Source organism: Conger conger, chromosome 5 (assembly GCF_963514075.1).
Source record: "Conger conger chromosome 5, fConCon1.1, whole genome shotgun sequence".
NCBI classification, from domain to species: Eukaryota; Metazoa; Chordata; class Actinopteri; order Anguilliformes; family Congridae; genus Conger; species Conger conger.
In genome coordinates this window covers 10,323,212-10,334,432 of record NC_083764.1, presented here as the reverse complement: position 1 = coordinate 10,334,432, position 11,221 = coordinate 10,323,212, and the positions used below count along the sequence as shown (strand labels likewise).

General features: G+C 48.8%; 1 protein-coding gene across 4 annotated transcripts in view; it reads right to left on the bottom strand.

Annotated features, from left to right (window-relative positions):
* The window catches only part of cad (carbamoyl-phosphate synthetase 2, aspartate transcarbamylase, and dihydroorotase), a 28,996-nt gene that overhangs the window by 14,913 nt on the left and 2,862 nt on the right, over positions 1-11,221 (bottom strand). For all 4 annotated transcript variants that reach the window (XM_061241472.1, XM_061241473.1, XM_061241475.1 and 1 more), the window contains exons 5-22: positions 10,673-10,814; positions 9,943-10,114; positions 8,654-8,839; positions 8,087-8,196; positions 7,829-7,971; positions 7,590-7,721; positions 7,059-7,292; positions 6,388-6,609; positions 5,423-5,611; positions 4,967-5,091; positions 4,290-4,423; positions 3,794-3,906; positions 3,150-3,403; positions 2,237-2,483; positions 1,716-1,814; positions 1,387-1,611; positions 823-1,005; positions 46-264 (exon numbers count right to left, since the gene is read on the bottom strand). In XM_061241472.1, coding sequence (XP_061097456.1) covers positions 46-264; positions 823-1,005; positions 1,387-1,611; positions 1,716-1,814; positions 2,237-2,483; positions 3,150-3,403; positions 3,794-3,906; positions 4,290-4,423; positions 4,967-5,091; positions 5,423-5,611; positions 6,388-6,609; positions 7,059-7,292; positions 7,590-7,721; positions 7,829-7,971; positions 8,087-8,196; positions 8,654-8,839; positions 9,943-10,114; positions 10,673-10,814 — 3,129 coding nt within the window. The remainder of the gene's footprint in view (positions 1-45; positions 265-822; positions 1,006-1,386; positions 1,612-1,715; positions 1,815-2,236; positions 2,484-3,149; positions 3,404-3,793; positions 3,907-4,289; positions 4,424-4,966; positions 5,092-5,422; positions 5,612-6,387; positions 6,610-7,058; positions 7,293-7,589; positions 7,722-7,828; positions 7,972-8,086; positions 8,197-8,653; positions 8,840-9,942; positions 10,115-10,672; positions 10,815-11,221) is intronic.

Below are 11,221 nucleotides of genomic sequence, written 5' to 3'. Positions count from 1 at the left end.
GAGAGAGTGGAAAAAAAAAGAAGAAAGATAGATTTGGATTGTTACCTTGGCGATGAGCTGCAGGTTGAAGGGCCCGGTGACCTGGAGCTCCAGCCCGATGGCGTGCACGATGACCTTGATGCGCTCCATGGTCTTCTGGTTGATGTCCTGGGCCGGCGTGACCAAGGTGGCGTCCCCGGAGTGCACCCCAGCGTTCTCCACGTGCTCGGAGATCGCCATGGCGATGACCTCCCCATCGCACGCGATCGCGTCCACGTCGATCTCCTGCACGACGCCAAGAAAAATAAACAAAAAAGAAGTCAGTCTTTACAAGAAATGTAGTCTTATATTTGGTCTTTAAATCTTATTTCCATTTGCTTCTTATTTCTTTTCCTAAATAGGACAAAAGGGTTTCCAATGAGGTAAGACTGTTTTACTTATTTCACGATACGCCAATGGGGTAACGATTTCACTTGTCAAGGGGTACACATTTGGGGTAATCCTGCAGAGCAGTGGTGTAAAGGCCCATCCACATCAAGAATGATGACTATAAATTTATCGTTTCAAAAATTGTCAACTCAAGCGGATGGCGGGGTCCACACTACAACCATAAGGACAACTACACTGACACTGACACTGACACACAATATGGCCGGGATCATTTTCAGAGCTTCAGAGACTATTTACAGAGCATTATCGCTCATTATGGTTAAAGTTCCTGCTGTGGGTATAGTTCTTGGTTGTGGGTGGGCCTTTAGAGTCCAGTCCAGCACGGGTCTCAACATCACAGCGAGAGGCTGCCGGTGCGCGCGAGAAGCGGGGAAGACTGTTCCGGAAGCTCACCTTGGCCTCCTGGATGAACTTGGAGATGACCACGGGGTGCTCCTTGGACACGGCCACGGCGCTGCTGAGGAACATCTCCAGGTCGCTGTCCGAGTACGCCACGTTCATGGCCGCCCCGCTCAGCACGTACGAGGGCCGCACCAGGCAGGGGTAGCCAACCGTGTCGCAGAACAGCTTGGCGGACTGGCGAGAGGGGACAGGGGAACGGCAGATGGTCACAGGCGGGAGCGAGCGGTCATTCACCTTATGCATTAGCATGGGTCTGGCTGCGATATGGGTATGAATCTACCCATCAACCATGACATAAACTTGGATTTGTTCACCTTGCCACAAAAATGCAGATGCTACACAAAAGTAATTGACGGATTTCTGCTCTACCTTGTTCACTCAGTAGATCACAAGAAACTCAAATACAAAAAAAATTAATAAAATGTGCCACTCCTCTTAATGGTTGAATGAACAATGTTTATTCTTTAAGAATTGTAATTTATATGCTGATACAAGTGCTCAGGTTTTTCTCCCCAGCTGATTCAGTTGGTAACGGGCTGAAACACAGCGCTGTACCTCGGTGTCTGCGAGCTCCTTCCACAGGGGCTGACTGATCCCGATGGTGTCCAGCATGCGGGAGAACTTGAACCGGTTCTCGGCCGAGTCGATGAACTCGGGCGACGTTCCCAGGATCCGGCACTGCTGCCGGTGCAGGGACATGGCGATGTTGTTGGGCAGCTGGCCGCCCATGGACAGGATCACGCCCTCGGGGTTCTCCAGCTCGTAGATGTCCATCACCACCTGGGAGGAAGAGGAGGAGGTGGAGGAAGGAGACCCCAATCGTCAGCACTACTGCCCAGAGTCAACTCATCCTCACAGGTAGCCTGAACTAGGGGGTACTTTACCTCGAAGGAGATCTCATCGAAGTAGAGCCGGTCACACATGTCGTAGTCGGTGCTGACGGTCTCTGGGTTGTAGTTCACCATGATGGTTTTGTAGCCCATCTGAAAAAGGCATGCAGTGCTTCATTAATCTTCCCCCAAAAAGACCTTTCATTTCCCAAAATTCCTCAACCAGCACCCCGTCTGAAAGAGGCATGCAGTGCTTCATTGGCTTTCACAGGGCAACAGGAAGCAGAATGCATTACAACTTATCCAATTAACTAGTTTTGGCTATACAGACATCATGGCTTTAAAATGTTATACCAAAAATGATATTGCCTATAAAATGTTATGTAAATAGTATATTATATATACTATGTGTACTGCACCCCCTCACTCCCCTTTTCTGTTGTCAGATTTGTTGTCAGTGTTGAGAAATGTAAAAAAAAAAAAAAAATGTATTCCCCAAAAAACAACATTTCCCAGAATCCCTCAATCTACACAAACCCGTACACGCCCCATTTCCTCCCCCCCCGGGTGCAGACCTTGCGGAGCTCCATGATGCAGCCGACGGCGCACCAGTCGAACTCCACGCTGCTGCCGATGCGGTACACGCCCGAGCCGATGACCATGACGTGGGGCTCGCCGAAGGCCAGGTCGCTCTCCGTGCCGTTGTAGGTCAGGTACAGGTAGTTTGTGTGCGCCGGCCACTCGGCCGCCACCGTGTCGATCTGCTTCACCACCGGCAGGATCTTCCAGTCCCGCCGTAGCTTCCTCACCGCCAGCTCCGTACTGCCAGGGAGACGCACACATGGCCCGGGGTCACAAAACCACAGCCACGCGCCAACATTGGCTCAGGCGGTAACATTTTTTTAAAACATTTTTTGTCATTTGGCAGACGCTTTTAATCCAAAGCGACTTACAAGTGCATAGGTTCTACCACAAGTCAAAGCATCACATCCATAACTAGGAAAATACACATGGAATGCTGTTCTAAACATATAGTCGTCATCATAAGTGCAATTTTTTTTTTTTGGGTTAGACAACGATAGGGATAGCAGGGAGAAAAAAAAAAAAAAAAAAAAATAGGCCCTGGTCCTTATCTTTGTTGTACGGGTAGCAATTGAAATTGTACTTCCCTCTAGGGTCTTTCAGCGCACTTAGTCCGGGTTATGGGTATGCACTTTGTTGTACATCGCTCTGGATAAGAGCGTCTGCCAAATGCCAATAATGTAATGTAATGTAGTATTTCTTCACACGGGACCGTTAGGACCCCAAAAATGTATGCCCCACCCATCTGCTCCTCCTTGCAGACTCAAATGCACCAGGCGAGATCAATGGAACACAGAAAAGTATCAGAATAAAAAAAAAAAAAAAAATTTGAACCCAGGTCTGCTAGAAACCCTGGCCTAAATGCCCGGTTGTTCTCCAGCGGGGAGGTTCTGCAGCGCGCCCCACCTCTGCACGGCCTGGGCGATCTGCTTGTCGCTGAAGCCCAGCTGCTTGGCGGTCCTCAGCGCCTCGGGGGGCATGGCCCCCGCGTCCTGCTGCCCGTAAGACTCCAGCAGCGCCTCGTGGTCCGCGATGTTCTTCATCTTGTGCAGGAACCAGCGGTCGATCTTGGTCAGCTCGTACAGGCGGTCCACCGAGTAGCCCGCGCGGAGAGCGGACGCCAGGACGAAGATGCGCTTGTCCGTGGGCGTCTGCAGCTCCTGCAGGGGGGCGCGCAGATCTTCTGCATTAACCCCTGACAACACCACTGCTCTTTCGTGTTGACTTGCAATGCACTTTGGATTGTAATGTACGGTATCAACGGTGCTTAAACTGTTATTTACCATTGACCTATTTTCCTATCTTATCAAAATTCTTTAGACCAAAAACAGACATCTAGGTCAAACTAATGCAGAGAGCTTTCCAAACGATGTAAGTTAAAAATTGTGTAACGTTCTTGGCTCTAATGTACAGTATGAATGGTGCTTAACAAATAGTGTATATTCCGTTTTTTTTATTTTTTTTTATCTTATTTAAACAATTTAGGCCAAAAACAGGCATGGAAGTCAAACTAGTGAACAACGGAAGAAGTGAGGTAGTTATGAACCAACCTGGTCCGACACCGGTTTGATGGTGTGGTCGAAGCCCACGCAGTTCTCGTCCACCATCCTCAGAGCCTTCTGGAAGGCCTCCTCAAAGCTGCGGCCGATGGCCATCACCTCCCCTGGAGAGGAACACCCAGCACAGTCCAGTGAGGCTCAGAGTCTCTGACCGAAAACTTTATAGATCATCTCTTTATGGAAGGAGCTTCTCCAGAGGAGCTGCCATCAAAACTTTAGAGATGAAAACTTTCAGTCAGAGACTTAAAGAGCCCATCTTGCACCAGAATAATCCATTCCTTTTCCATTTAAAGTTCACCGCCTCATACTTTTATTCCTAATGCAGTGGTTAGCAGAGTAACCAGCCCATTATATCCCAAGCAGGACAAAAGCCATGGTGTCCGGCTACTGTGGATCCTTCAGTAGTCCTCCCCCCGTGACGTGTCCCAAGCTCGAACCAGGGCTCCCCCAGGTCTCACCAAGGATAATCTGTTTCCGTCTCCCTTACCCACACTCTTCATGGAGCTGCCGATCTTGGTGCTGACCCGGAGGAACTTGCTGAGGTCCCAGCGCGGGACCTTCACCACGCAGTAGTCCAGGCTGGGCTCGAAATTAGCCGTTGTGGAGTTTGTGACGGAGTTTCTGAAATAAACGAAAGGAAATGATGGCCCATCGCTGCTGTACACGGTGTACGGTACACAGGATGGCGGGGCGGGTGGGTGGGTGGCGGGGGCGGACAGTACCATGGAGATGGAAGCCTGCTGGGTTGCCATGATACACAATCATCTGAACAGTAGGTTTTTTTGGAATGTTGTTTCAACATTCTAACTCTGTTCTAGAACTCCATCGCTACCAGCGACCAGTAGTGATTGCTACATCAGCATTAGAGCTTTCAGTTTAGAACACTGAAATGACGTATTTGCGGCCTTGCACCTTAAATGGTTCATTAAACCGGAGCCCCACTAAATATCCAGCTATGCAAATATAGACCAGCTAGAAATGTATCCTGGACAATGCTGCCAACTAAAACACAATGACGCAGTATGAAACTGAACAGCAGGCGAAGTGTCAGATTTCAGGAAGACAGCAGTGTGCAGTAGCAGGCGGTGTAGCTTTGCAGCGTCATGTTTATGGGAGTCATTTTCCACTGTGATGTGCACAGGGGATTATTCCAGAAGGACTCACTTGAGGACGGGCAGGGGGATGCCCAGGCCCAGCTTGGCTGCCACGTACGCCAGAGGGTAGCCCGTCGCCTTACTGGCCAGCGCAGAGCTCCGAGACAGGCGAGCGTTCACCTCGATGATGTAATACTGGAGCACAAGACAGAAACCACTTCGTTACAATGCATTCACCCGAGATGCACTTTTCCCATGGTGAAACAGCACGGGAGTGCACTCAAATGGGTTAATAACAGCGCAAATGCTAAAGAAACCAATCATTCATGTGCAGTAAGGATGGTAATGGTGTAAAAATAAACACCAGAATCACCTGTACCATCAGCACAATCTTGGGAGAATATGTTCAACAAGCCTTATGACACATCATGAGGAACACTTAAGCTGATGATCCCGGCTATAATATAATGTGAAATCACACCCCCCACCCCTCCAGTGTTGGGTGGGACCGGGCACCAGGTATTACCTGCTCAGACTCTGGGTTGAGGGCGTACTGGATGTTGCACTCGCCCACGATGCCCAGGTGTCTTATCACCTTGATGGCGGTGCTCCTCAGCATGTTGTACTCGTAGTCGTTGAGCGTCTGACTGGGCGCCACCACGATGGACTCGCCCGTATGTATGCCCAGGGGGTCTATGTTCTCCATGTTACACACCTACACCAAGAACACGAGCCAGGATTTCAGCTGTGATGCAGTAACCATGACTACAGTGGCAATGAGCTTTTATTAGTTGGTTCGATCCTGTTAGCGCCCAATGTCACACAAAAAACTGAAATTATGAGCAGAATTAAAAGGGGAGCTAAAGCAAACAGAAGCATTACATTACATTATTGGCATTTAGCAGACGCTCTTATCCAGAGCGACGTACAGTTGATTAGACTGAGCCGGAGACAATCCTCCCCTGGAGCAATGCAGGGTTAAGGGCCTTGCTCAAGGGCCCAACGGCTCTGCGGATCGTATTGTGACTACACCGGGATTAGAACCACCAACCTTGCGTGTCCCAGTCCTTTACCTTAACCACTACGCTACAGGCCGCCCCTAGCACATTGTGGATTCCTATTTTTTGCCCTTCTGTTAAGGCCCATCCACACCAAGAACTATATCTATAACCATAACTGTGAGCATCCACATTCCTGAACGATAACGTTCTGTAAAGTCTCTCGGCTATGCCATCTGCCATTTTGCACATGATGCCCTGTGAATTCTGACAGATTTTGATTGGCTGCCAGTGTTTTATTGTTCCTGCAGCTAGAAAAATATTTATTTGCCAGGTGGCTATCGTTATCATTCTTGGTGTGGATGGGTAAAGAGTCTTTGTGAAGCCTTTTGTAAAAAAGCACAATGCAAATAAAATTTAGTTGAATTGTTCCACAGCTGGAGAGGGAAGTGTGGTGGAGGAAGTTTCCAGAGGAAGGCGGTCGGGTGCGCACCGTGACGCAGTTGTCGAAGGCGTCCCTGACCACCTCGTACTCGATCTCCTTCCAGCCCTTGAGGGACTTGTCGACGAGCACCTGGGAGGTGTGGGCGAAGGCCTGGGACACCAGGGTTATCAGCTCCTCTTTGCCGTTGGCGAACCCCGACCCCAGGCCTCCCAGGGCGAAGGCCGAGCGCACCAGCACGGGGTACCCCAACCTCTCCGCCGCCGCCACCGCCTGGGGGGGACACGGGACACAGCCAATTAGAATGCAGCAAAAGGCTCAAAATAAACAGGACAAAGCCAATCCCCAGGCCAACACAGCAAAGGGCTTAAAGACGAATAGGAAGACCAGAACACAAAACAGGTAACACTGGCATTCACAACACACAATGCTACACCTGTATTATAACGTCTAAACATTTTATTTCTAAACAAATTTCTCTTTCAATTAAATAAAGCTGAGACCACCAGTGTCTGAACCTGGACTTGAAGCTGAAATGTCAGAGTTACAGGCCCATTTCCCTAACCACACTACACTATCAGTGGCTCCTGGTCGAGGGTCCGGTCTCCTCACCTGCTCCCACCAGTGTCTAAACCTGGTCTTGAACCTAAGTTACAGGCCCATTTCCCTAACCGCACTACACTATAATATCAGAGGCCTGGTCGAGGCTGCGGGCTCCTCACCTGCTCCACGGACAGAGCAGCCTCGCTCGGGGCCACGTGCTCGTTGATCTCCTCCATCTTCTCCACGAAGATCTTCCGGTCCTCCGTCATCTCGATGGAGGCCACCGGCGTGCCCAGCACGCGCACCTTGTACTTCTCCAGCACCCCGCGCTTGGTCAGCTCCACCCCGCAGTTCAGGGCAGTCTGCCCCCCGAAGGTGAGGAGGACCCCGTCCGGTCGCTCGTTTTTAATCACCTGGGAACAGGGGGGGACACAACTCAACTCAACGCCCATGACCCAATGCACCTGTGAGTCAATATGATCCCATACACCAGGGATGGGCGAGGCGGGCCGCATCGGTTTCTTGATTTCAGAACAGCTTCTACTCTTAATTATTTAATTAGCCCAATCGTTTAACATGATATGTCATTTTTATCCAGTTTCCCATCCGTGCCATAGATCAACAGTTGTATTCTCAACATGTTTCTCAAGTCCCTGTCACAACAAATGTCCATTACAGTGCTACCAGTAGCTAAGTACTAATTCACTCACCTGCGTGACGTACTCCGGGGTCAGAGGAAGGAAGTACACCTTGTCTGCCAGACCCTTGGAGGTCTGCACCGTGGCGATGTTGGGGTTTATGAGAACCGTCTGGACATTCTCCTCCTTTAGGGCCTTTATAGCCTGGAGCAAAGAGATGGAGAGTCAGGAGTAGAGCCTTTCACTTTTCCAGAACATTCTCCATCAGAGATTTGGGACTTTCGAGGGCTCTGAGTTTGGGCAGGACTCACCTGGGACCCGGAGTAGTCGAACTCCCCGGCCTGCCCGATGGACAGGCCCCCCGACCCCAGGATCAGAACCTTCCGGGGGCGAATGAGCTCGTCTGGTTTGGGCGCTCCAGGGTAGGTCAGCTGCTCCGTCATTCTTTCTTTCACTGTGTAAACAGGAGGTGCCCATAAATGTAATTAGCAAAGGAACCAGATTGCCCCAGAACATGTTTCTACTGTGAACAATTACGTTTTTTTGTGTTATTGAATATAATATCTGACCTGATTTGCCTCCCTTTCCCTCTTTGAAGTCCTGAACGGTGTCTAGAAACACGTGAAAAAGGCTGACCAGGTCTGTGGGCCCTGCCATATGCTCCGGATGGAACTGAACACTATGAAGGCCATGTGAAAACATGCGGAAAACATTAACATCAAACATGTAATGTCATAACCATTTCCCATCTGTGGAATGTCATAAGCAGTATACGCACACATGCTAAAATCAATAAACCGAATAATTTGGGACGCAAGTTTTCCAGGGATCTCACACTAACCTTTGGCACCAATTCCCAAAAAAATCTATTCAAGATAAATTTATGAATAAATGATATCTATATTCACATAGATAAACATACATACACAGCAAATGTATAAGTGCACAACGATATACATATACTCTCAAATGTTTTATTTATTAATTATTATTATTATTTGCAAGAACCTCTGAATTCCTTCGAACTAACATTTTTCTAACTTTCCGTATGGGAACTTAAACCTCAATAAAAAAATGAAAAAAAATAAAAATAAAAAATAAAAAAATAAAACAATAAAATACCCCAGCAGCCGTACCTGAAGAGGGGCTTGGTGTTGTGGACGATGCCCTCGCTGCTCTGGTCGTTGGCGTTGGTGAAGAGCACGTCCCAGCCGTCCGGGAGGGTGAGCGGGTCCACTGCGAACCCGTGGTTCTGGGAGGTGATGAAGCAGCGGCCCGTGCCCTTGTGGATGCAGGGCTGGTTGTGACCGCGGTTCCCGTACCTGAGGGGGGGCATCAGAACCGAGCGTTCGGGCGGGTCACACGCAAAATGGCGCCTCGCACGTGTCACTCTTTCCACATCCTCTCACCCAAAACGCTGACCTCGCCCCACCTCTTCCTGGGAGCCTTTCGGTCGCACCCTGTGAACCCCGCGGAGGCTGGAATTCCACCGAGACCAGAGGCGGCGGAGCGCTTTGTATGGCCTTGAGCAAAAGCTAACAAAGTCCCTATCCCAGAAGTCTTACCAAAACAACCCTAACCCATCTCCCACTCCAGTATCTAACCTATTTGCTGCCGTCAGCAAAAAAAGAAAAAAGAAAAAAAGTTTCACACCAGAGAAATACAGCCAGGTCTTGGGAAGAGGACAGGACGGAGAGGGTTTTATTTTATTTATTTTTTTAAACGGTAGTTGGCTCTGTGCCTCACCCAGAAGCTGCACAAAGGCGGTGTTAGCACAGCCAAAAAGGGAGTGGGATGGTGTGAGAACAGGCTCAACGCCCACATAGGTCATATTTCCCCTTAATATGGAGAAAAGGGTCTCTGAATTTCTGCTAAGGGAGGTCCAAATTCCAGACTGAATGAGATGATGGGGCAACAGACAAAAATTCTGTTCACCAACGCTCTACATATAAATTATTAAATATTATTCCACCCGACCTCGGCAGCCTTGGAATTGTAGCCTTGAGCGTAAGTGCGCTGTGCTTTTCTGGAAGGAAAACAAGCAGACCACACAATGTCCCGAGGGATAATTTAATCTCCGTCATTTAATCACACTGTGTAGAGTCCTTTTCTCTCACAAGAAACACTTCTGACCACCAGCCTTTCATTCAAGTCATTTTCGCCAATGACCCCTGGTGAAGCCAAGCACTAAAGCAGACCTGGGTTCAAATAGTATCGGTTTTCAATTCAAATACTTTTTTGAGCTCTATTGATCTTGCCTGGTGCATCTGTGCCTGCAAGGAGCAGATGGGCAGGGTTTACACTATTGGGATAATTAAATTCATTCCAATACACCAGGCAAGCTTGGTCAAACACAAAAAGCCCAGGTCTGCTATGAAGCAAGGAGGAGAGAGGGGGGGTTTTGCGGGGAGGAGTGCGCGCTCACTTCATCTTGTAGGTCTTGGCTCCGATGACGAGGGAGAGGAGCTGGTGTCCGAGGCAGATGCCGAAGACGGGCTTGGGGTTGTCCACGCACACCACCCTGCGGAGGTTCTCTATGGTCTCCCTGCAGAACTGCGGGTCCCCGGGACCGTTGCTGATGAACAGCCCGTCGAAGTCTGCGTAAGGTCAGGGGGCAAGAGGTCGGGGGTCATTCCCACAGGTCCGTACGCAGCCAGATACAGGGAATGTAGCAGCATGCAAACGGTCAGCCACTGCGTCTCACGGCAACGCTGACCACACATCAGTGCACAGTAGACACCCCAAATACTAAACTGGTATTGGCTCATTCGAATTGGCGCAAACATACTGTACTTAAATGGCTACAGCAGAGTAGCTTTGGGTAAGAACCACTTTCAAAATCTCCCTTCGTAGTATTTCTAGCATGGATTTATAAATAAATAAATAAATAAATAGGTTACACTGTAAAATGTTAACAAGTGTGTTAGTATTGTAATGACTGAAAATCTTTCAGTTTTTTTTCGTCTCAAGTAGAAAATATTAGCTTCTTTTAAGTTACCGTTTGCTTGACAAGTGAAATTTCCAAATTTTGAAATGAGTCCAACTGAATTGCCAATATTCTTATTTAGCAAAAAAGTTAGTTACAGAAATAAGATTAAATCAATATCAGACTAAAACACTGGTTTTTGCTCTGTATTCCCTGAAGTGTGACCGACCGTTGCTGTCCAGCGGGTGGTCCCAGGGCACCAGGGTGACGCGCGCCCCTCTCTGACACAGGCAGCGGATCTGGTTGTACTTGATGCCGCAGTCCACCGCCGTGATCCTGACGGTCCCGTTGGGGTTGAACACCCGGGGCTCCTGAGCGCAACACAACCACAGACCAGGAAACGCTGACCGTCAGGTACTTTTCGCAACCGGAAGAACGAGTCAAATAAGACAGCGATTTGAAGTAGATAAATAAAAAAACAAAAACAAATCAAAAAGAAACAAGTTTGTTGCATTTTTTTTTTTTTTTTTTTTTTTGCATGTGTCCGCAATAGTATACAGCTGGGGTCATCAACTTTGGCTCTCAAATCAAAATCCAGCCCATGTCTTCATTTCTCCCAGGTAATTGCCACTACTGATTGGCCAGGCTGTTTTCACACAGGTGGAAAGCCAGCAAGTCTCGGCCCTCAAGGTGATCGTTGCTCGAGGTATGGACTCCGAGAAAGGCCATGCTTTAAGACCAGTAATACTTTATTGAACCCCATGGGGTAATTTGCCCT